This window comes from Panthera pardus, unplaced genomic scaffold, assembly GCF_024362965.1.
Source record: "Panthera pardus isolate Hobbes unplaced genomic scaffold, ASM2436296v1 HiC_scaffold_13, whole genome shotgun sequence".
Lineage (NCBI taxonomy): Eukaryota > Metazoa > Chordata > Mammalia > Carnivora > Felidae > Panthera > Panthera pardus.
Window position 1 is genome coordinate 42,139,987 of NW_026526688.1, and position 25,806 is coordinate 42,165,792.

General features: G+C 40.6%; 1 protein-coding gene across 5 annotated transcripts in view; it reads left to right on the forward strand.

The window, feature by feature from the left end:
- ZMAT4 (zinc finger matrin-type 4) overlaps positions 1 to 25,806 on the forward strand; it is a 349,139-nt gene that overhangs the window by 187,286 nt on the left and 136,047 nt on the right. For all 5 annotated transcript variants that reach the window (XM_053901052.1, XM_053901051.1, XM_019440709.2 and 2 more), the window contains exon 4: positions 2,231 to 2,387. In XM_053901052.1, the coding sequence (XP_053757027.1) occupies positions 2,231 to 2,387 (157 nt within the window). The remainder of the gene's footprint in view (positions 1 to 2,230; positions 2,388 to 25,806) is intronic.

Sequence of the window (25,806 nt, forward strand, 5' to 3'; positions counted from 1 at the left end):
ATTATCCAATTTAAATTCAGCTCTTTGCCCTAGAAACTATTTCTGAGTACACTTCACATACTGACACCAGCCACTTTTTTGGGTTTCTAGCATTTCTGTGGAAATGTCTACATCTTAGAACTACAGGGAGAAAGGCTAGGCTTGGCTGACACTTTTTATAGAAACGCAGAAGGGATGCACAGATTGTAAATAGGTGTAAAGTGTAGGTTAAGTTTTGGCTTATGATCTTGTTCCTAATTTTAAGAAAAATGATGTGCTTTGACTTATGTGCAAGAAGGTGAAAAATGAGTAATTTAAGTATCCACTTTCACTTTGACAACCTTTCTCCCTTTCTCTCTTTCTTTCTTTCTTTCTTTCTTTCTTTCTTTCTTTCTTTCTTCTTCTTCTTTCTTTCTTTCTTTCTTTCTTTCTTTCTTTCTTTCTTTCTTTCTTTCTTTCTTTCTTTCTTTCTTCTTTTTTTTTATATGCAAGGCCAATATCCTCTAACATATAAGGTCAAGTACCAGTTGGGTCTTTCAGCCCTCATGAGGTATCCACTCCTTATTTACTGGGCTCAAACGCTTCAGTAATTTCCTGATTTGTAATTTCCTGATATTCCTGGGCTTTACCCCCTGCATGGGTGCTGTGGCATCTCCTAGGCCTGGTTGCAGAAGTAGGTGACGAAAAACCAACTCTTCCTGTACTGCTTCGTCCAATTAGTTCCCACAGTATACACCACAAAGGTGTAAAAGTGTTGGTGATTTTTTTAATTTTAACTGAGTGTAAGGGGAAAACTCAAAGTAACTCAAAACTTTAAATCATCAGCAAGGATCACTCAATGGACACAGCCTCATGCCTTACCCAGGTTTCTTGCCCTAAGTGTTTTCTCTGTCCAGGAAAGGACCTTTAGGGGAGCTCCTCGTCTGTATACAGGATCTATTTCCTCAATGGCCCCCCACCTCCGAACGGAACATTTCTTAAATCTCACCCATTAACTCTGATAAAAGGGTTGGGGAGACACACTAAGATTTAATAATCTGAGGTCAAGAGAATAAATGGCAGTAGGTGCCCCCCACGCCCCTGACTACATTTCTCCCAAAGACGAACATTAATTATGAGAGCTATTACCGATGAATGCCATAAGGAGGAAGGAGTTAGTTTTCTGACTGCCACTTAATTTGCAAGGCAACATCTCTCTAGCAGTCTGGACATCTTACTGTTCTGCAGAAAATATATAATTCCCTTTTCCCATCCTAGCCCCACCTTCATCCTCTCCTCATGCTATTTTACATTGCATTCTTTGAGCCTGCTTGGAATAAGAGAAGGGGCTATTGTGGGGCCAGATCCTCATCCAAGGCTGCTCTTTAACAAAAAGATGCTTTGCTATGACTGTTCCACTGAGGATTAGATTAACTCCTTATCTGAGTCTGCCTTTCTCTCAGTCTCTAGACAGGAGGAGAGCCCAAATTTTAATTTTCCCCTTGTATAATATAGGCAATTGGTGATCTTTGTGCACAATAACCAGGTCACATGATCTGACAAAGGATTTATTTTTTCTGAATCATGATTCATTTCCATTGTCTTACAAAAGAATAAAAATCAAGCTGGATTTAAGTATTCTGTGCCATATTTAACTAATCACCTTTCCCAAAGAAAAGGAAATTACACACAATCTCCCGGAAAATTCAGCCAGCATGGTCATCATAGCTTTATGATATACACTCAAGTTAATTATGAAAAATGTTCAACTTCCTAAAGAAATCTTAAAAAAGAAAATCTTGAACATGTGGCCATGTATCCTGGTGAGGCTAAAATTGGTGAAAGACAGAGCTGAATGCCAAATGATAATTTCTGCTAAATAATTCAGGTCATCTGAACTCTGATATTTTACTTACTTTAATGAGCATAATGGGTGCAATTAGAGACCATTTCCCTCATGGTGCCAGACACAATGTGCTCTCACCTAATTGTGGGCCCTGTTTTTCTTTGGACAACTCATCTCTGCGCATGTGTCTTACATTCCCTGTGTCTGGCAAGAGTAGCCACCAAATAAATGTAGGTTGAAGTCAGTAACTGAAAATGTTTGATAATGATTATCATGAACACAAAAAGGTTGCAGAGCAAAAACTAGACATTTCAATAAGAAAGTTTTTGGTACATCTCATTTGCAACAGAATGGAATGGGGAAAAAAAGAAATTTTAAGATTTCAGGTTCTCGCTAATGTTTTTTTTCTCTCTCTCTTCTTTGCAGGGAAATGATGCTGATATGGTGGATAAGAATAAGTGCTGTACACTCTGTAACATGTCCTTTACTTCGGCAGTGGTGGCTGACTCACATTATCAAGGCAAAATCCATGCCAAAAGGTTAAAACTGTTGCTAGGAGAGAAAACCCCATTAAAGACCACAGGTATGTGTATGAGAATGATCATGGGAGATACTGAAGTCCAGGAACCATGCCTGTCCCATTAATTGTGCTTCTTCTTCAGAAGAGGCTGCCTGAATAGAACCTAATGGTAGATGTCCTTCAAAACCTAAAGGGGTGGGACAGCAGACTTTGCTGTCATCAGAGGGTTATATATAATTGCACATTCTCATTCTCTCACTCTGGCTCCTTCAGATTAATAATTCAGCAGCTGGCATCTTTTGCAAGGCTGTTTACATCCTGCAAGATGTTGTCTATCATATTTATCATATATTATATAAGATACTATACCTATTATGTAAGGAATGCTATTCTTCTTAGCTTCAGTGTGTAATCCGTATGGAATGGGTAGTGTATTGTGTAGAGTGGGTATATTCACTGTCTGTTCCAGTATGATGCAGGATATCATCCTGCTCTTATCTTGGTGAGGGTGTGGAGGAGGAAAACTGTGGTCTTTAAAATGCTTCTTTGCAGATAACTAAGGTATTCCCACCCCACCCACCCCCACCCCCCTGTCGAGGTGACATACATTTTGTTTATGATTCCAGCCTATTAACTTCGACAAGAAGAAGCTTAATTATTGATAAAAGATCATTTGACCCTGTAATTGCTTAACTAAAATAATTCTTCGTAAGTGTATCAAATTATGAAACTAAACTACTGTTGATGTTGAATCAAGTTAGATTATTTGGACAAGGTTTAAATTATGGTGAGGATGTTACTAGCCTGGGTTATAATCCTAAGAAGCTGGGGATATATTTCATGATGTCTGCTCATCCAATGCAATTAAATTTTAGCAGTGCATTTTATCTTTTTGTCTAATGAATCATGCATAAATCGTGGGAGTAATTATGTTTTAAATGGTATTTTGGAGATTGGAGAGAGCCTAAAACAATACTTGGCTTTTATTCTCGCCAGTGTTTTCCTTAAGAAAAATATCTTCTTTCACCTAGAGAATAGCAAGGAATCTTTTCACTATATTTTTCTACTTAGTTTAACTGAAGGATATTGTTTTTGTGAAGGTGGCTATGACATTCAGATACAGGACGGAGTTGCGAAACACCTGAAATCTGGAGCCGAACTCAGCTTGTTCCTGGGCACACTCCGTGTGTTAGCATTGTATAAGCAGCCACTCAGTTGAAACTCCTTATTCTTGCTCTCTAAAAGGTTGGATATTCACCTTGTAACCTACTCCCCAACAAATTTCTTAAAATAGACACCTCAAAGAAACCGTCACTGGAAAATTTCTACCTGTTTTCCACGAATGAGTAACTAGCCCATTTGTTCTTTCTGCCTAAGCAGAGAATTGCTGTTAAATTTAATTTTGGAGGTAGTGATGGGAGAGGAGAAGCTGGATCTTTGTTTATCATGTCAATTAGCAAGGGGGAGAGTTATTCTTTCTGTGAGGAAAAAAAACACCACATGGCACAAATGGTTCTTTGTGAATTTAAATACATCCTCCAGATAAGCAAGTACCAGTTTGTTTTTCTGAATTCAAATACCCTCCGAGCTGGTAAATATAACTTGGGGGTAATTTGGTAGTTCCCAACAGTATATTCCCAAGGAAAAATCAGGAGCACTTAAACTGCACCCTTTACTCAATGACTTTGTCTTGGTGTCCACAGAGCTGGCCCAATCCTCAGTATGAGCAAAATCACATTGCCAGTTAGGGAAGAAGGGGAGGGAGGGAGGGTGGGGGGTAAGTAGCTTGATCCACTTGTGGCTTGGGGCTGAGGAAACAGATTTCAGTTGCCTTATGCCTGCATCTCCCTTTCTCAACTAGCTCATGGTTCTCAGGCTGCACATCCCCTTCTGTAGCTCAGGCTCTCACCCATTCTCTCAGAAGCTGCTTACAGCAGAAAGGGTCTTGGAAGATGGCAACACCAAACATAATTAGAGGGTCTGGGAGGCTAAATTGGTCCCTAGGCTTGGGTTAGTGTCAACCGAGCTGCTGGCAGGGAGCAGACGAAGCAGTGTATCCTTCTAGAGCCAGATGAGTCATTAGGTACAAGTATAAGCAGAGAGTAGGCATTGGGAGGTGTGGCACAGGATAAGGATTTGAGGGCTTAATAGGAGAGTGGAACCTAGCAACAGAGAATCTGGATACAGAGATCCTGCAGAGACCCAAGCTGGATACCAGCATCGGGAAAGTCTGGCAGGTGGTAGCAGGGCCCTGGCTGCAGGCTGGTGAAAGTAAAGGCTGTTGAGAGAGTGACAGGACACCATTATTTAAGACAAGAGTACTGAGCTGGAAGTCAAGTATAAGGAACAAATCAGGAACCTGGTTTCCAGACCAAGAATATATAGGTTGAGGCTTGGTCTTACACACAAATTCAGTTACTGCAAGCAAGGATAAGGACCTAGAGGCACCAGAAAAGAATATCCAGTCATGGGCTTCCTGAGCTACTAAGCTCAATCCCTCCAGTTTGTGAATAGAGTCAGGATTGCCTGACGTTTTTTCTTGCTGCCGGAGGCCAAGCCCAGTGGCCATTCTTGAAGGACATCACCCTCGAAGCTGTGGCTGCCCGATGCACATCTAAGAACTTCTCTGCCTACTCCATCAGATTGGCTTGAAATTATTTCTGTAATGAAAACGAAAGGAAAAAAAAAAAAGAACACATAAAACCCAACCAACTGAATTAAGGTGCTAGAGAGAAGCAAGTCCCCTGCTCAGGGATGCTGTGTAAGCTACCCCTCCAAGAATAACAGGCTCTTGAACCAGAGCGATTTCTGGGTAGGGATAATTGAAGCACAAGTCACTGCTTCCCCCAGCTACTCCGTCTGATGAGGGTGAGCAATCGGTATCTGTGAATCATTACCTTTCCGCCTACGCAAGATGTGCTTTGATCAAGCATCAACTGGATATCCTGCAGAATTATTGCAGTTTGAGTTGTCTTCTCCACATGGGAGCATGTTTACTAGAATTTCTGAAAAGCTTGACAGACCTGCTGGGACAAATACCAGTTCCCATTCTTGTTGCTTAGTGCGTTTCAGAATCTCTTTTCCTGTTCATGCTTTTCTAGGTCCTGCTGCAAGATGAAAGCTTGAGGAGAATTCTAGGCCCACCCTGTTCTCATAGGGTCAGTGGACCTCAGCATGGAGGTCTTGGCCAAATCAGAGGCTGACTACCTGCTGTAGTCAGGTCATTTGCCACACTGTGAGAAGGATTTAGAGGAGGTGTAGGTCAGAGGCCAGAACAGTGAAGGTCATGAAAATCCTCTCTTTAGGGGGAGAATAAAGGAAACAGGGGTGGTTTACCATGGAAAACAGATTAATCAGGGGCAAATCTTTGGAAAGTCATCATGGGAAAAAAGAGATTTCTGGTGTTTGTGTGTGTGTATGTGTGTGTGTGTGTGTGTGTGTGAGAGAGAGAGAGAGAGAGAGAGAGAGAGAGAATGTGTGAAAACATGTGACTGTGTATGAGAATATGAGTGTGTGCATGAGTGTGAGTGTGTGAGAATATGTGTGTGTGACTGAGAGTGTGTATATGTGTGTGCATGTGGGAGTATAGAGAGAATTTGTGAGAATATGAGAAAGTGTATATGTATGAGCGTGAGAATGTGTGAATGTGTATGTGAGGGAATGTGTGAGGATATGTGTGTGTGTGAATGTGTGTGAGACTATGTCAGAGTGTCTGTGCATGTGTGAGTGTGAGACTGTGAGCATATGAGAGTGTGTGTTTGCATGTGTGCATGAGTGTGAGAGAATTTGTGAGAATATGTGAGAGTATGTGTTTGTGTATATGTGTGTGTGCATGAATGTGACTGTGTGTGTGAGTGAGGGAGTGTGTGTGTGAGCTTGGATGCAACAAATGTACCTAATGAGTAGGTAGAACATTAAGGAGTCAGATCTGAGCTCAAGATAAGAAAAAGATTATTAAGATTCAGAGATACTAGATTTCTGTAATGAAACCAAAAGGAAACCCAACCAACCGAGCCAGGATGGCGGAGATGGCAATGCCTGCTCAGGTACTCTGTGTAAGCTGCCCCTCCCAGAGTAACAGGTCCTGGAGCTGACATAGGACTGGGGTGTGATGGGTGACAGGGGGTTGGGGAGGGGTGTTGAAGCAGAAGCTGGCTGATACTCCACAGGGCATTTCCTCAGGGGGGTCCAGCCCAGGACATTGGCCTAGATGACATTTAAAATCCTTCCAACCAGATTCTCAGCCTGATGCTACCTGCAGGCTTGACCCACTGAGCTGATAGGCAGAAAGAATTTTGGCCTGGGAGTCGGGAGATAGGATCCCAGGCCCCAGCTTGGCCTAAGGTGCCGTGTGATCTCTGCTAGGTTCGTTCTCCTTTCCAACCTCAGTTTTCTCATCTGTCATTTAAATCTAACACTGGATGTGTTTACCTCACAGGCCCTTTTGCAGAGCAAACAATAGATTTAAAGAGCTTTGGAAAGTAGAAGGTGAACATGTGGTAAATAAGTTGATGGGGGTGCAGCCCAACTCCTTTCTTCTACCAAAGACTGACTTCCTGGTTAATGTGGGGTTGTTCAAATACTACCTCGGGAACAGCACACAGGGACATTGTGTGTGTCTCCTTGGAGGCAAGTCTTTCTGGGATGAGTTCCATGAACCGAAGCAGGGCCTGGCACAGGAGCTGCCCACTGGAGTGAAGCAGCGCTGGTGGGCATGGGGGGAAGGGCTGGCCATGGAGCTGAGGAGACTGCTGGGTGGGAAGGGGAGCTATCTGAGGAGAGAGACCCCATCACTAAGCTGGGGGCAGGACCCTGGATCTGGAACTGGTAACCGGCAAGTAGATGCAATAGTAAATCATTTTTAGGATGAGAACTCAAGATCTCTGGAGGATAAAAGGAGGAACCAGACACCCCATTGAGAGCCCTGAGAGGGCATAGATCTCAGAGATGTGGAAGAAGCTCTGTTAGCAAAGCAAAATGCAAAATGATAAAGGGCCAGAGGCTGATGCCAAACCTTAGAGGTCAGGCTGCATCTGTTTTAGTTCTGCATCTGTAAGGCTGGGATCTGGCCTTGGAAGCCCCTCACAGGGAGCTGAGTCTGTGGGTGAAAGTGAGCACTTCCAACAGAATGAGGAGGACAAGTAACCAGACAGAGCCATGCACTGCCTGATAGCTTCATTCTGGGGTCCTATGCACTTTGCTGTACTTTTTCCCACGTGGCTGCCTGGGTGGCCTACAAGGGTATGTTTGATGACTGCAGATCTGCCAGTGATCAAGCCCCCAGGGCAAGATCACTGACTGTGGGAGACCAAACAGTGGTTTCTAAAGATGTCCACGTCCCAGTCCCCAGAACCTATGAATATCCGTTACACAGCAAGGAGAAATTAAAATTCCCTATGGCATTAAGATTTCTGACATCTAGAATGATAATGTAATAAGGTTGTTGTAAGCCACTAAAATTATGGTAGTTTGTTAACTGCAGCCACAGGATAGACACTGACCTAAGTAAGCCCTTGGCCAAAGAAGGCACTTCCGTATGTACCTCTCACATATCCACCTTGGGGAACCTCAAGTGCAATGTAGACAGCGCTCACATAACTCTTGTCAGGGGATTGCCTGAGGGGCAAAAGGTCTGTCTTTGTATCAGGGTCTATTCCCGAAACACAATTTAATACTAAACTGTACAAAACTTCTGGTCTATTTCCTATGATGTCAAGGTGAATTTCTTTTTTTTTAATAATTTTTTTTAGTGTTTATTATTTGTGAGAGAAAGGTAGACAGAACATGAGCTGGGGGGGGTGGAGAGAAAGGGAGACAGAATCCAAAGCAGACTCCAGGCTCTAAGTGGTCAGCACAAAGCCTGATGCAGGGCTCGAACTCAGGAACCAAGAGATCATGACCTGAGCCAAAGTCAGACATTTAACTGACTAAGCCACCCAGGGGCCCCAAGGTGAATTTCTTTTCCTAGCGTGCAGGAGCCTGTACAAGTTAGCTTTTCTATACCTCCAACCTCATTTCTTCTATCTTCTCTACACACAGGCCAAACAGGTCTCCTGTATCATCAGCCCTCTGTGTCTTCCCTCCTACCGTCCTGTATCCAAGATGCCCTTTTCCCTCTACCTGTTGTAGATCTCAGTACATTCATCTTCCAAGGCTCAATTAAGGTCTCATGCCGTCTCTGAAATCTATCACGGCTGCTGGCAATACAAGTATGGCATGGGCTTTGAAGTTGGACATATCTGGGTCCCATCCTTTATTAGCAGAGGACTTCACTTGCCTCAGCCTCCTTTTCCTAATCTGTACAGTGGGTATAATGCTATTACTTACGTCAAGGGTTTTCCGTGATAATTACACAAGCTGATTAATAGATATAAAATGCTTATCACAAAGAGCTCAACCAATCTTAGCTCTGTCCACTGAGGAAATGGAGCTATTTTTATTTATTCTCCTCTGAACTCTGTGCCATATAATTTTGCACTTAAAATATCTTACTGTCCACTGTCCAAGGCCGTGTCCCTTGGGTGAGTTTTCTTTACCCATTGGTCTATAAGCACTCTTCACAGAGGAACCACATCTCCACAGTTATTCTGAATTCTGCCACATTCCTGTACACAAGCTTGTCTGCCATGTTCTTCTCCATGACAGAGAGTGACAGAAAAATGTAACCTGGTGTTCAGTCCATGCTTGAGGACAAGTACAAGCGTACAAGTATGGGCTAGGGTATGAGGTCACAGAAACCTGGGGGAAGAGAGGAATCAAAACAGCCACAGAAATCTGCCAAATGAAACATTAATCCAGTGTGATTGGACAGACAGGAGGAAGGGTAGAGCTAATAGAAGTAAGCAGGAGACCAGATTTGAACAGAGGTTAAATTGGAGGATGGGAGAAATAGTCTGAATTCCCAAAAGGCTGGCCACTGGGCTTTGGATTGTGTGCTGGGGGCTTTGGATGTGTGTTAGGAGGGAGCTAATAAAGGTGCTGTCCTGGCTGTCCAGGGTGTGGACTAGCTGATAGCAGTGGTATTAGGAAGAAGCACAGCCAGTGCAGAGGCTGGGAGTGGGGGCAGATATGAGCTGTGAGCCCTGAAGATCTCAAGGTAAGGATGAGGGAAGATCAGGAGGTGGGGAGGAAAGTTGAGTTGGGAATCCAAGGGGCATCAGACATGTCAGGTCTGACAAGCAGGAAGAGCAAACTCAGGGCTGGGTGACTCTGCCAAATCCATCATTGTCTGTGGCCTCAATTGCCCTAGCCTCATATAAGGCAGTGCATGAGCTCAACAGATGCTTGTAGGTTTGTCACTGATGCTTCAAGAGGTGGCTGTGGGAAGTCTTGGCTGGCTCACAGTGGAGCTTCTCATTGAGTAGAGGTTCAGACAGCTCCAGTCCTTCTAGGCTTTCTGGCCAAAGGTAGTTCATATTATGTGGAGCGTGGGTCCTTCTGCTGGTGATTGACTCACCCAACAAAGCTGGAATTCTCAAACAGAAAATTTCTACCTTAAGGGACAGAAGTAATTTCTCTGTCAAAGTTGAAATTCCCTCTTTGGGTATCTGCTATAAGAGAATTCATAGCATGGAGGGTTTTTTTTAAGTTTATTTATTTTGAGAGAGAGGAAGAGAGAGCATGCAAGGAGTGGCAGAGAGAGAGGTACAGAGAACCCCAAGCAGGCTCCACGCTGTCAGTGCAGAGCTCGACACAGGGTTCAAACCCATGAAATGCAAGATCATCACCTGAGCTGAAATCAAGAGTTGGATGCTTAACCAACTGAGCCATTCAGATGCCCCATAATATGGAGATTTCATTTCATTATTTTCTTAGCTTAGTTCCCCTCAACAAACATCTTGTGTCCTGAGAATAAGAAAGTGAATAAGACACTCCTTGTGCTCTGGAGGCTCCCCATGTAGTAGGAGAGGACACAGGCACTGGAAAACAATATATGACACAGTGTGAATGTCTACAAATACAATAGGATATTGAAGAGAGGTCAAATTAATTGTGGTTGGAGATGTCTGAAAAGAATTTATGAGGAGAGACCTTAAGTAAGGCCTTAATAACCATCTAACCAGTGGGGATTGTTAGGGAAAGGTCTCAATTCCTCAAAGGAATCCTTTTTCTAGACCAGGGTTTCTCACTCAGCAGTATGACATTCTCAGTTGGGGGAGGGGCTGTTCTGTTTAGCAGCATCCCTGACCTCTACCCAATAGATTCCAGAAGAGCCCCACTAGTTGTAACAATAAAAAAAATGTCTCTAGACATTGCCAAGTGCTTCCTAGTGGGCAAATCTGACTCTAGTCAGGAACCACTGATCTAAATCAGGGATTAGCAAACTTTGGCCTGAGGACCAAATCTGACCTGCTGCCTACTGTCTGATCTGATCTGACAGCCAAAAATGTTTGTTTCTAAATGGTTTAAAAAAAAATCAAAAACATATTTCGTGACACAGGGAAGGTATATAAAATTCATATTTCAGTGTCCATAGATAAAGTTTTATTGGGACACTACCATACACATTCACTTACCTTCAGTCAAGACCATTTGGGGGCTACACTGGCAGAGCTGAATAGTTGTGACAGGATACATATGGTCCACAAAGCCTAAAATATTTGCTATGTGGTCTTTTCCACAAAAGGTTTGTTGATCCTGACAGTGAATGATCTCAAGGAAGAGGCAGCACAGAGAAAATGGTGCTGGTGTGGGTTTATACACAAAATGCCAGCATTTTCCTGGGCTGTACACCTGTGAGGAGCAGGGGAAGCACCGGAACAGGGATCAATGGATAGATGTGACTGAGGGCAGAGGAATGTTTGAGACCTCTACGTTGGGGAGGTACTCCGAGAACTGAGAATGAAGAAAACCCAGGGTCTTCCCCTTGTTGAGAGCAAGAAAGGTCTCCAGAGAAGCTATAAGACTTGAGTGACAGCTAATGTCTCCAATAGGTCTAAAATTCTAAGATATTTGTGAAAACTAAACAGATGAATATTACCCAGATTTTGCCAACATCCTAATATAGTTGTAATTCCTGAGTTTTAGTACTTATTTGAAATCTATCATCCAACCTATATTAGTTTTCTAGGGCTTATGCAACAAGTTATCATAAGTTGGGGGCTTAAAATAACAGAAATTATTCTGTTATAGTTTTGGAGGTTGAAAGTCCAAGATCAAGATGTGGGCAGGGCTGTGCTCTGTCTGAAGGCTCTAGGGAAACCTCCTTCCTTGCCTCCTCCTACCTTCTGGTGGCTGCTGGCTTCCCTTGGCATTCTAACTTTGTGGCTCCAATCTCATATGCCCATCCTCTCTGTATATCTCTGTGTCCTTCCTCTTACTTTAAAGACACCAGTAAGGCCCGCCCTCATTCACTATGACCTCCTCTCAGCATAACCAATTACATCTGCAAAGACCTGGTTTCCAAATCAGTTCACATTCTGAAATTCTGTGTGGACATGAATTTGAAATGTGGGGGGGGGGGGGGCACTATTTAACACCTTACCCAAGCCAACTTCTTTTAAGTGATGGTACATGACACAGGTCACAGGCCCTAATATTATGCTTGTTAGCTAGTGTTTTTCCCCTTCTTCTCATGATAAACCCATACAAACAAGATAATTGAAACAAGAATGGGACTTTGTTCTTACTCAAAATTCTAAAGAAGACATCATTTAGCTGTTCTTAAAATTTTGTTTTCAAAAGAATATGAATTGTGTAGTAGAAATCCGAAGCATAGGAAAAAAAAAGTTTAAACCACAAGTATTCCCCCACCATCTAGCATTAATCAAAGTGAAATTTTAAGATTATCCGTAATCTCAATAGTTAGGTATTGTATTTAGGATTAACAAGAAAATTAATTTGCATTTGTGGTAGACACGTTAGTCATCCAAAATCCATTTGCTTCCTGCATTCCCCAGACTTTGAGTTAATCGTGTGTAGATGTAATGTGCATTAATTTAAGACCAGGCTACAAGACAGAGGAGGGCCATTCAACCTACATTAGACTTTTCAAGAACAAGAAAGATGCCTTTATTGTGATACTTTGGGGTTGTTTGTTATTGCAGAAGAGCCTAATCTATCCTGGTTGATTCATTGTCCCTTAAAGTTACTGTTTCACATATAAACTTTTATGAATACATCTATCATTCTTAGCAAAAATGGATATTGAGCACTCTCTTTTATGTAATTCTCAGACATCATTGGTTTGACAGGAAATGGCATTAGACTCAGCAGTAAACTTTCTTTCATTTTGGCCCTTAAGAGTTTGAAGTTCTTGTGATGTGTGTATGTCTTAACAGTAGAAGACTGAGAGAATAGTTTTGAAGTGTGTTCCAGAGGCATTACAGCATAATGGCTCTGATGATGAGTGCATGTAGACCACTTCATGGCACATAATAGGCATTTAATAAATATTTGTTAGATGAGTGGAAATTGGAAGCATACATAAGAATAATGATAGGCATTTAAATTCTATAGCTTTGTTTTCAAAGTAAGTTACCTTGGTTATTTAAATTTCAGTTAAATATAATGATTAAAAGCAGTGGTTTTCTAACTTTATAGGAAGTGTCTTGAGTGTCCACTTGCTTCGTTGAAAGAATTTTTTTTTCTCCTGGTAAAAATAGGTGAAATACAGAGTAATGTATTTTAACAATGAGACTACTGCCTAGGTGATTGTCACAAATCCTTTTAAATAGCATATAAATGAAGGCTCTGAAGTCAGACTCAGTTTTACAATCGGTATACCTGTGTGAACTTTTGCAAGTTATTTTATTTCTCCAGCCCTCCATTTCATATTGGAAAGATGATGGTAATAATTAGATACCAGAATTATTATAATAAAGGAGACGGTATATGTAATACTTAATATAGCGCCTGCCACACCAGTAAGTGTTGAATGAGTACATTATTGTATGTAAATATATGTAGGTAGGGACACACATACACACAATCGATATTCATTATTTGCAACTTCTGTATTTGTGAATTCACCCACTCACTAAGATTTATTTGTAACAACAAAATCAACACTCATGGCACATTAATGTTTGTTTGTAGACATGTGTAAAATGGTGAAAAATTTGAGTTGCCCCATGGGCATTTTCTTAGCTGAAGATGAATAAGGCAATCCTTGGCCTTTTGTTTCAAATTTCATACTGCAAATAAATGTCTTTTTTTGCAATCTATTTAGTGCCAGGTTTTACACATTTTTGTGGGTTTTGTTGGTGACTTTATTATTTAAAATGCCCCCCAAAGGTAGTGCTGGAGTGCTGTCTAGTGTTTCTAAATGCAAGAAGGCTGGGATGTGACTTATGGCAAGAATACATACATTTAACTTAGCTTAGTTTAGGCATGAGTTGTATCTTGTTGACTTTGAGTTACATGTTAATGAATCAAGAATGTATATTAAATAAGGTATCTTTAAACAGAAGCACACATAAAGCAAGGATCTATATTGATCAGTGGGTCAAAATGTAACCATATACTCACAGTAACCTAACCCTGAATTCATCCTAAGGAGCAATGGTTTGGTCTTTGCTAATTCAGTGTTCTTGGAGACTTTATGAAGAACATAACTAACTATGAATAACAAGAATTGACTATGTCAAAAGTTATGTCCATTACATTTATATAAAATTTTTCAAGAAGTCTGTTCATCACGAAAAACTGAATAAAAAGATATAATATTTTAAAGATCCTAGTGTGTAGTAAAACTATAGTTCAGAGGGCAGAATCTAAACTAATAATAGATGATCACAGGGGCGCCTGGGTGGCTCAGTTGGTTAAATGTCTGACTCTTGATTTCAGCTCGCGTCACGGTCTCATGGTCATGGGATCGAGCCCCATGTTGGGCTCTGTGGTGAACATGGGACCTGCTTGGGATTCTCTTTCTCCCTCTCTCTCTGCCCCCCTCCTCTGCTTGCATCCTCACACTCTCTCTGTAAAAAATACATAAAAAGATCATAACTGATAGTGTTAAAGACATTCTATCAGAAACATCACATTCATTGTTTTACTTACTCTTCATAAAAACCATGAGATCTAAAGTATAATTATCTCCATATTACCAAAGAGGGAAGTAAGACTGAAGGCAGAGTGACGTGCCTGATGTTATGTAGTGAAATAATGTAACGGGAGCTTGAACTCAGGGCCTCTGATTCCATGTTTCAGGACCTTCATCTCCAGGTAGTGATAAATAATGCTTCATAAAATGATCTCCAGATTTTTGCTCCCCTAATGAACAGCAGAGTTCACACTCTAAGGCTCTCACTAAGATGGTTGGAAGCAGCAAAGCCACAAAGATATGTGTATAAACTTTAAATCAAGCATTTCTCATTTGTAGGAACAGTGAGCAATGTGGGGAAAAGAACAGATAAGCAATGATCTCGTCCACTCTGCTTGTTTGTGTGTGTGTGTTTATCATATATTCCTCTTCTGCAATCTTGTTGTTTCTCTCCTTTCCTTCCTTATTTTCTATGGAAAATGAGTGAGACAGAGCTTCAGAACTTTTCCATAAATTTCTATGCCAGACACGGAGTTGCTTATCTGAGTTCTCTGTTGAATGAATAAAGATCAGGGTGTTCTGGATCTGTTTGTAAGTTACATAAATTCAAATTTTAAATAATATATGCACTCCAGGTTCAATCAGCACCTCAGATTTGCATATAAGATTTTATATACTGCAGCAGTTCTATCATCTGAATCAGGTTATTCAGTTTGCCAACATAGCCTGTCTAGATACTTGTTTTAATAGATGCAAACAATACTTTGTCAAACCAGAGGATCTTCATAGCAGTGCATTTTCTTTTAAATTGGAAAAGGTAGCATGTTCTAAGATGTCATCTCTAGATCGATGCATTTGTTCTGATGATGTCTTTGGCTTTTCTAATTCTTACAAATGCAACAAGTAATAGATTCATATAATTGCAGACCTGGAAGGTGCTTACCCATCATTATTTCCCAACCATGTCATTTTCCCGATGAGGAAACAGGCCTAGAGAGGTAAAGCCATTTGCCCAGGGTGATATACCAGGTTGATGGCAAAGAGCTTTCTTTTGTTTTGCAGTAATCTTCCATGATGTCAGCTGTCAAGAGAAAACATACCAATCTGGCCACTGACTGTAGTACAGCGAATAGGGTTTAAATGCATAAGCAGTGTGAGGCTAGCTAAATTCTTTTGGCCATGACTTTTGTACACTGGATCACAAGTGGCTTGGAGCAATGATTCGATCAAGGCTGCTGTCTTTTGATTTTATATTTGATGACCAGAGAAACAAAAGATCAAAGACTGGATGGATTTAAAGATTTTAACAATGAGACTACTGCCTAGGTGATTTTCACAAATCCTTTTAAATAGCATAAACTCACTTTTCTTTTTTGGATGATCAAATAGTGGTATAAGACAGTTGATGATTTCAGCAGCTTTTATGATGTGGTTATACCTTTGTTCCAGAAAGTGTTCTTTAACACATTTTTATGAAGGAATAGAGTAGAACAATAAAATTGTCAGTTTCCTGTGCTTAAGCTGAAAACTGTCAATAGAAGATGTGGTCAGGGCTTGGAATCCATACACAGAATGCAATACTATTCAGAAAAAAACTCTGAGAGATTTTCTGGCAACTACTCTTAAATCAACTATTAAAGAACCCTAAAACTGTCTAGTCTATGAAATTGAGAAGGCACGTGTAAAGTAAGAATCTTACCTAAAATAATTGGTAGTAAGTGTCCCAGACTGTATTCTCATCCTTTGTAATATCTGTATTATTTAAACGTCAGTGTCAAAAGTCTTGTGTAACGTTCAGGTTGGTTGAATAATCAGATTTAATGGATTATTGGATTATGATAAATGAATTAATGGATTTCCCTTGAGTACAACAAATATATTTCTTTACATTTTATTTATTTATTTATTTATTTATTTATTTATTTATTTATTTATCTATTTATTTATTAACATTTATTTATTTTTGAGAGACAGAGAGACACAGACATTGAATATGGGAGGAGCAGAGAGAGAGAGGGAGACACAGACCAAAGTAGGCTCCTGGCTCTGAGCTGTCAGCACAGAGTCTGATGCAGGGCTGGAACCCACATATCATGAGATCATGACCTGAGCCGAAGTCAGACACTTAACTGACTGAGCCACGCAGGCACCCCATATTTCTTTACCTTTTAAAAATCAGTGTAAATTACTTCTATCCTCTAGCCCTAAAGACAGGTTAGAAGATCCATCTTGGTCATTCTTTGGGGTGCTCTTTAGGGCCACACAAGGGCCTAGAGGCATGTGGACATCCTCAAAGAGATCTCAGCCTGTGGACTCTGGCTACTTTATGGTCATCTAGGATGCTGCTGTGTTCTGGGCCACAGGCTGTAGGTGAAGTCCCAGGGCTTCCTCAGAAGTGGATCTCACTTTCCTGTCTCCCTCTCAGGCCTGTCTCCCTCTCCTGTCTTCCTTCAGGTCGGTGACTTCCACTGATGGTTTCATCTCCTTTGTGCCAAGTGATGCTATGGAAAGGAAGGCCAAAACTCCATTATGAACATTTCTGAGGGATGTCCTGCCACCTGAGACACACTGCTTTTAATATGCCCAGGTCTTTAGCCTTACTGCAACCCTCTTTTCCCTTGCTCCTAACAAGCTAGTTCCTTTCCTGATATTAGTTAGGCACACACTTCTTTGACACACGGACCCCCTTGTTATTCAGATAGCCTGATGTGCCTTTGTTCATTCCATGCTTGGCATGTTAAAAACCAGACTTCAAGGCTTAGGCCTCATTTTGGAATGAAGTGGAAAATACCTTTCATTTTTATGAAGTGAGTCCATAGGAATATAAGGCAATTAATTAATTTCTCAATAGGTTATTCTGTTATCTAACTTGTTATGTGACACTGACACCAAGCCAGTTTACTTACTTGAAAGCTTAGAAATATGACATTTTGTGTTTTCTTACTTTACTCTCAGCCTTCAGAGAGCCGGCTTCTCCTGTGTGGGTTTTCTAGTAATTGTCTGCTGGGCACACACATTGTTGAGTCTATAGCTTTAATTATGAATCCATCTAGGTTTTCAAGAGGACTTTGACCACTTTGAGGTATTATGAATTGCAGCCATTCTTATTGTGGGTGATACTGGCTAAAGACATAGTCTGGGAGTTTTGAGTGTAATCATCTAAACTGAGAGTCTTCAGTCAGTCAACAACCTATGCATGGTTGTTGTCTACACCACCTATTGAGGTTTCACAACCAAGAAGCATGAGACTGGGATTGAAGGTGCACTCATGAATTCCCACTGTAATTATATCTTGATTAGTGTAAACTGCTAATGATTATCATCTTCATTTTGCTTTTCAGTCAACAGAGCTGATGAAATCTTAATACCTGGACCTTTCATTTTCAGTTAGTAAAACTCATAATCAAGAATGCTGCTGGACAGGGGAAGCAAGAACTAACTCTGGCAAAATGGGAACATTTTACTTTTTCTTAACACAAAGGGGAGATCATTTTTAGTGAAAATGATTAAGAAAGATGTCCATAAGTCTGCTTAACCCTGATGATTTAATATTCAAGAGTTTTGCCTTAAAAAATGTTATTTCAGGGGCGCCTGGGTGGCTCAGTCGGTTAAGCGTCCGACTTCGGCTCAGGTCATGATCTCACGGTCCGGGAGTTCGAGCCCCGCATCAGGCTCTGTGTTGACAGCTCAGAGCCTGGAGCCTGTTTCAGATTCTGTGTCTCCCTGTCTCTCTGCCCCTCCCCTGTTCATGCTCTGTCTCTCTCTGTCTCAAAAATAAATAAACGTTAAAAAAAAATTAAAAAAAAATGTTATTTCATCCAGTGCCTAGGATGGAGAGTGAATTATACCTAGAAATTCATAGAATCCCGAGTTACCATCTTATTCATCTCTCTGTTTCCAGCAAGATTCCCTTTAAGTCTTAAGTCCCATCATCTGGCATGGTTTAAATGCTCTCCCTTTCACCACTGGGTATTAATAATGCTCTCGTTCTATAAACATTCCTCAGCTACCCACCCTATGGGCAGTAAATGTGTCTTAACATCATGCATCATGTTCTCTTAAGCTCCTTGTCTTCTAAAGGCCTACTGTTCAGGCTCAGTCTGTTTTTCCTTTTTAGAATCTTTGGAAGAACAGCTGGCCATCAGTCTAAATTCCACAATCCTCTATGTGTCTCATGTGTTATTAAGTAATGCTTCAGCTTCTCGTCTTCTGGCTAAGTAATCTTACATCCTTTAACCATTACTCATACACCTCTATTCTTTAAGCCACCTCTCTGGATCTTTCCTACACTTCCTGGCAATCTACAATCCATCCCATATGGCTTTGAAAGGATATTAGATTGCTGTGGTAACCACAAACTTATGACCAGATACATGAACCTCTCATGACCAGTAAGTGAGATTTCTGACTTCCTCTTTCCAAACACTCCCTTGTCTCATGTTCACCACGTTCCCAGTCTCTGTGAGGGCAGCCTCTGTGTCTGCCTGGTAGAACTGATGTCAGTGTGGGACATGGGAAAACATGGAGTAGGAATTAGGAGATCTGGCTTACAGTCTTTGTTTTCTCTATGGCCAGGATGTCTAGGAACTAACTTTTATCAAGCAGGCACAACAAAGACATGAGTTTGAACCGTTACCCCATCTTATTTTAGGAAATATTCTCACTATAGTTAAAGTAACTCCATCCTGAGTTGCCATGTGAATCTAGTTTAATTTTATTTCAAAACTTTTATTCTCTTTATATCTGTTGCCCCTTATGATTTTTTTTGAATAAATAGGCTTCTGAATGAGTGCAACTTAATATACTTGTTCTGTGAGTTAATTAAAAGTATTTCTATTCCAGATTTCAAGTTGCATGAGGGCTGGGGTGGTGTTGTATATTAATGTGGAACCTGATGCCAATGCAGAGTAGGATGAATGAAACATGAAAATACAGATGCCTTGTAAGATTGAAGTGAAAGTAAGGCCCATGCCAGATGCTGTCCCTCCAGTCTAATGCTTCCCAACCCTGTCTACACACTTGAAGCACCTGCAAAGCTTTAAAACCAGCTGTTGCCAGCCCCACCCTCAGGGATTCTAATATAATTGGACTGGGGTGGGGCCTAGAGTCCATAAGCGTTCAATGTCTTACAGGTGGTTCTAACCCTTACCAGACTGGGAAACACTGATCTAACCCAGGGCTTTCCAAATTTAGTTTGCTTATCAGTCACCCTAAGCTCTCCTAAATGTGGATTCTCATCTAGTGGTCCAGGTTGGGACTTGAGATTTGCATCTCCAATAAGCTGCCAGGTGATGTTGATGATCTTGGTCTGTGGAGCACTCTTGGGGTTGCAAATTTTAAGCAGCATCACCTTCATTAGCTGTTAATGGCACCCTTGTTCTAAAAATTCTTCAATAGAAATCATTTACATTCTCTCTCATGCACTCCCTTTTAACTGTGTCTGCATGGCAACAATGAAGTATGCAATTTGTGGTCAAGCCATAGTTAAATGAATGATTATGGATGATGCATCTAAATAATTCGGGCTCTAGCTTGGCCTCTGTTCCCCCAGGGACTAAATTAAGCTAATGATTTTCTAACATTGATTTGCAAAGTCTTATGTAGCCTAAAACCTCTTCTTTATTTGCAATCATCCCCTGCCCACCAACTTCATTGCTCAATATCTGAAGCAGTGGTATAAGGCAATGGTCTTTAAACTTATAGGGATTGGAGGACCTTCTTGCTTTAGCATTTGATGCTCTGGATTCTCTTGATCCAAGTGTTGGGAATACCTAACATGAGAGAGCAGAGTGTCTCCATCTGTCTCAGAAGACCTCAAGAAGTTCTAGGGTTGCTTCGAAGTCTGATAGAGCTGACCTAGAATAGCATCAAACCTTCAGATGTAGCAGTTTCCAGTTTTCCAATAAAAGTACTTTATTTCTAGATTAAATCCAAAGAAATACATGCAAAATATATGCATAGCTAATATTCATATTCAGTTAGTTTTAAATATGAAGTAGAGGCAATTTTCTTAACTTGCAAACTGTGGATTTTTAAGGACAATTCGACTTTTAGGGATATATGCTTAAGGTCGCTCAGCACAGAGGTGAAGTGGAGAAACCTGATTGGGGGAAGCATGCTGGTTGGGGGTGAAAAATAGATACACGAATTCTCTTCAGGGAACAATATCAGTACTGACTTCTCTGAAATTATTCCTAAGGGTTCAGCTTCCTTCAGCCCACACCAAAAGGCTATCCTCTCTCTGTGTCTACCTCTGAACTTAGCCTGTACTTTATCTGTGCTGTGTTTCTGGCACCAGTCACTTTTCTCATCTTTGAATCCTCCATAAATATTCATAGGACATAAGAAATGATCCAGGAAGCTGGCTCTCTAGTTGAATAGCTGATGCTGGTGGATAAGTAAATCATTCCCATCCGTGAGCACAGGGTATGGATTAAGGGAAGCCGGGGATGGTGGCAGTGGAATGAAAGAATAGGAGCTAGGACCTGTCCTCAGGGTTCAGCTCACCAGTCTCCAGCCTCTGGCAACACTGCCTGGGATCTGGGTGATGCTCTCCAGCTCCCCGCTCTAAGATGGCATCTGCTGGCACAGGCATAGGGGTGCCAGTGAGTCAATGAGTCCCCATCAAGGAAACCCACTCTGCCCTCTGGGACTCTGCCTCTTGTCTCAGGTTCATGAGGAAAGACATTTCCAGCAGTGCCCACTTAGCAGGTCATTGATTCTTGTAAGCAATAAGCAAAGTATGTAGTAGGGTGATGTCATAACTCCTAGTATCCAAACAATAAGTATTTGTGTCATAATAACTCAGCCAGCATGTATTGAAGGAAAATTTAATATTTGCATTTCATCCTTAAATAATCACATTCAGTAATGGGTGCATTTGCCTGTTGGACACAGCATAGCTTCTCAAACCTTTAGATTAGATTGGACATTGTTAACCTTTGTTTTTTGCTCCTCACAGGTTGGCTAGATAGATTGGAGGTGGACAGCAGTCTCCAAAAATCCAGGTTCACAGGAATATGAACTCATTCAAAGGGTGGTAGCATCCAATGTTCAGGCTGTGAACTTCCTCAGGAGGGTGGTTGCCATGGTGTCTAATGGATATCTCTATGCTTTTCTTAGGATTTTAAATAATCCTATGGTTTTCCTATATGTTGACTGCATCATCCCAGGGCACCTCTGCACAGAGTTTGGGAACTGTGGCCATAACCAAAGATTTTGACACTGAACTCAGAAAAAGCAAAGCACCTTTACTGAATGGTGTCTAAGTCTAAATGCTGTGAATGCATTATACCTACAATGCGACAGGTGTTTTTAAGATCAGTCTGGACTGGAAGGATGCCTTCCTACTAGCAGAATTTCCTAAAGTAAAATTCCTTTTCTCACACAGGTAGCTTTATGGGAATAAACTGCTGCCCTTATTCAACAAGGGTTTATTTAACACATACTATGTGCCCTACCTGGTTCTGGGTACCTGGGGTACAGTGGCAGACAAAACAGATAAAGATCCTGCCCTCATGGAGCCTACAGTCTATCCCCCTGTTTTCAACACACAGAAGAATGTGGTGTATCGCAGACTTAGGATTCTTTTGTCAAACAACATGAGAAAATTATAAAAGGACTTTCATCTCCTCTAAAGTTCTGTTTAATGGCTTATTTTCAAAGATTAGGTTTCTGTAGGAAACAGGCATACTTAAGATATTTAGAACCCAATCAGTGACTGCAACTAGAGGGAATTATTCTATATTAATGAAAATCAATGATCTATGAATACTATAATAATGAAGACTCATGATATATGAATGTAGTGTGGATGAGGAAGCAGTTCCTGTTAATAGGCTGATTATAATTAGAGTTTTGATATAAAATTGAATTGGAATAATGATTGTGATAAGCCATCCTCGCCTTTATTTCTTCTCAGGAAATGTTTATTGGTACATATTTTGGAACATGAAATGTTTTATAGTGTTCTTTAATTTCATTCATGGCATACAAGAAATGGCACATGGCTTTTCCTATCTTGCAGCCTTGGATAGAGGAGCTCACTTCCAAACATATATGAAAAGGAAGAGAGTTGCTTCATTTTATCTAAGTAATGAGAGTGATTTTGGGGATCTGCTATTCAGTGGGAAAACGGCTTTTCCCTGTATCTTTTGGAGAAATACGAGAAGCTGGGGCCTTTACATCATATTCTGACTGAGCCAGCTTTCTCCCAACCTGTTTTCCTCCAAATCAACGATAAATTAATAAATAAATCACCACAAATAAAATCTTCTGCAATTTAAGACCTGGTTATGGTGCCACACATCCCCTAAGCAGTGTTTTCTCCACTTTGCACTAAAACAAGTTAGCATGAAATGTGGCCTGTATGTAAGTTGTAAAATAAAAATGTTTTCCCTCTGCATCAAGGAGTGTATATCCACTAGAATAAAACAAATCACCGTAATCTGCAACTGACAAATAACCATTCCTAAGATCTTGATTTATAGCCTTCTAAGTCTTTATATAGTTTTAAATATGTGGGTGTGTATAATTTAATAAGTAATTTGGTTTACACCCTACATATAAACACATCTTTGATTTACATTATATCCTAAGCATTTCTCCAGGTCACTAAATATTAATTTTTTTTCTAAAATGTGTTTTTGATTGCTGCATTGTATTTCAGAATGTAGATGCCCACAATTTATGTAATCTCTCCCCAAATACGAACATCTCACTTGTTTTTAACCCTGTAAAGTTTAACAAAATCATTCAATATTTAAAATTAGCTATCATGAGTCATCTAGGAAAAAGTGAAAATCTACCCAGGTGATTGTGCCTGAAATTAACTAGTCCTTTTCTTCTTTTATTGATCATGTTGGTTGAGCATGTACCATCTAGACAAGAGGCCCTGTCCTCTGGGAGAGATGCATAGAGAGATACGCTTTGAGCCTTGCCTTTGCCTGGTTTGCAGGAATTGAGGCATTTACCTGCAGAAGAGACTGGAAGACTGAGTTGTCCATCCACACTGACAGCTGTCTCCTCAGCCAGGCTGCTGAAAGGCCTAGGCACATTTAACTGTCAATAGCATTTGCAAAAACAAAACGCCCCCCCCCACCCCCCGCCCTCAAACAGTGATACTTGCTGGAGGATTCCTACTGTTAGTAATTTGATTTAGGGTGGGACAAAAAGAGAAAAAGGAAAGGCAGATGATCATAGGCACTGGGAATTGGAAAAAATTGTTTTAGGGAAAATGCATATTTCCAAATAATCCCTTCTGAGAACAGATGTTGAAGCCCAGGAAAAGTGTTCTGACTGTTTATTTGGCCTATTGCTCCCTCAGCATCATTGGAAACTAGTTGGCATTAAACTATGGTGCTGGTCTTTGACTCAAAAGATCTGGCCTTTGCCTTTGTCTTTGCCACTTATTAGAGGACCCTGTGATAGCTGACTTATCTCCCTGAACTTAAAGCTACCTTATTGGTCAAACAGGATTTGGGGGCAGCTTAAGGAAGAAAATACATGGAACAGACAGAATGGAATAAACTGCATAATGTCAAACAAACCTGAAGAATTAGTATTATGGATAAGAACACCTTAGGTGAGAAAGCCACATACTTTGGAAGAAGTAAATTCCAGAAAATATTTCAATAGCCTCCAAGTCCTTTGTGAGGATGGACTAAGTTTTGTTAGTCCTAAAGCCTAGAAAGCATCAGGAATGAATGAAAGAGGTAGAAAGGAAACGACAGGGGAGGAAGGAAGAGGAGAGTAACGGAGGAGAGAGAGAAGGGGATGCCAATGAAAGCTGCACATTTGGGGGTTGAAGAGCACCCTGTGCCGTGACCCAGAAGGCAGACAGGCAGGTAAGAATACCATTGCCTGCTGACTGTGTTATCCTCTTTTCTGGCTAAGGATACCCACATGGTGATCTGACAAGTAAAGCTTTGAGATCTATTGATAAATTCTGTTTGGTTGGTTGAGAAAGTACCTGCTCTAATCTCCCAAGCAGTTATTTCCAAAATTTTTACTAATTGCTTTCTCCTGTATGATGTGAAATCGGGTGTGACCCCAGAAGTTAGAATGACGAACTCATTCCTGTTTGGCTGGAATTGTCCCTGTTTTAGCACTGGGAGTGCCACGTCCTGGGAACCTTCTCAGTTCCTGGCAAACTGGGATGGTTGGTACCATGCCAGAAACTTGGAGTGAGGGTTTAGATGCCGTGTTAAATGAATCCAAGTAAATGGCTTCCTGTTTAAAAGTAAAATTTCCAGGATGATGTGCATAATTTGAACTCTCTAAAATGTACAGAAATAGGCCACCTTGGCAAACAGACAGAAGTTGGTTACAATACTAACTTCCGTTATATCCAATTGAAACCAAAAGACAGAGGAAGACTGGGCTGTGTGTCTCCACTTTGACAGGTTGCCTTTCTATAATTTAGGCTTCACCTCCCCACCCCCACTCAGAATCTTGCCAGTGATTCTCTAATACTTATATTTATATTGACTGGTACAGCACTCAAGCCCTAAATGATACAATTTAGAAGAGATAAGAAAACTCTTGGTCACCAGTACTTTATTCACTTCTAATACAAAGAGGATCCATCCATCCATTCATTTATTTAGCAAAAGGCATGGGATATACATTGCGCGAGTGCCATCAGGCAAGGTGCCGACTTATGGAGAGTCTGGTCGTATACAATGTTACGTTACAGAGTGAGGAGGTGTGCTGAGAGAGGTGCACACAGGGTGCTCTGAAAATACTTTTGTCCTTAGATCACCTGTGGTTATTCTACCAGGATAAAAGCAAACATAGGAGAGAGATAGTATTCCAAACTATTACTCAGGACAACTTAGCCAACAGTCTGCAAATAGCTACTGAGAACTTGCTCTTTGACAAACATTATGCAAGACATAAAGGGGGTATTGAAAATGGCTTTCATGTCTGGTGGTTCTTAGAAATCAAGTTTTGGAGACTGAGTTGTTTCAATTGTCTCAAGCATTAGAACAAGTTGAGTTTATTTTAGTTACTCTGAACTGGCTACAGATCCTGATCTTCTGTTCAAAATACTGGGGGCTGAATGTGTTATGAGAGTAAGACTTTAACTATGTAATTAGGTCCATATACTATATATTATGTTTTAGCAGATCTAAGCACTCTATACTTAGAGACATTAATCATTCTATTGCAACATGTATGTATGTTTATATAAGTGATTATATATATCATATATCGCGTATATTTATTTTTAAATTTACATTTATATTATATATAAATATATAAATTTATATGAAAATATATATTTATATAAAGATGACAAATAACCTCTTCTGAATTCTTGTCATGTCTTAATAAAAAATGAATCATGGAGAAAAATTTGAACTTTAGAGGTTTTTTATTTTTTCTGAGTAGAAACAAGGGACTACAGACCTGTATTGGAGAATACGGCACACACCAAAGTGTCCATTATTGATGTATAAGTGTTATGATCTAATTTCCCTTAGCCATGCACACACA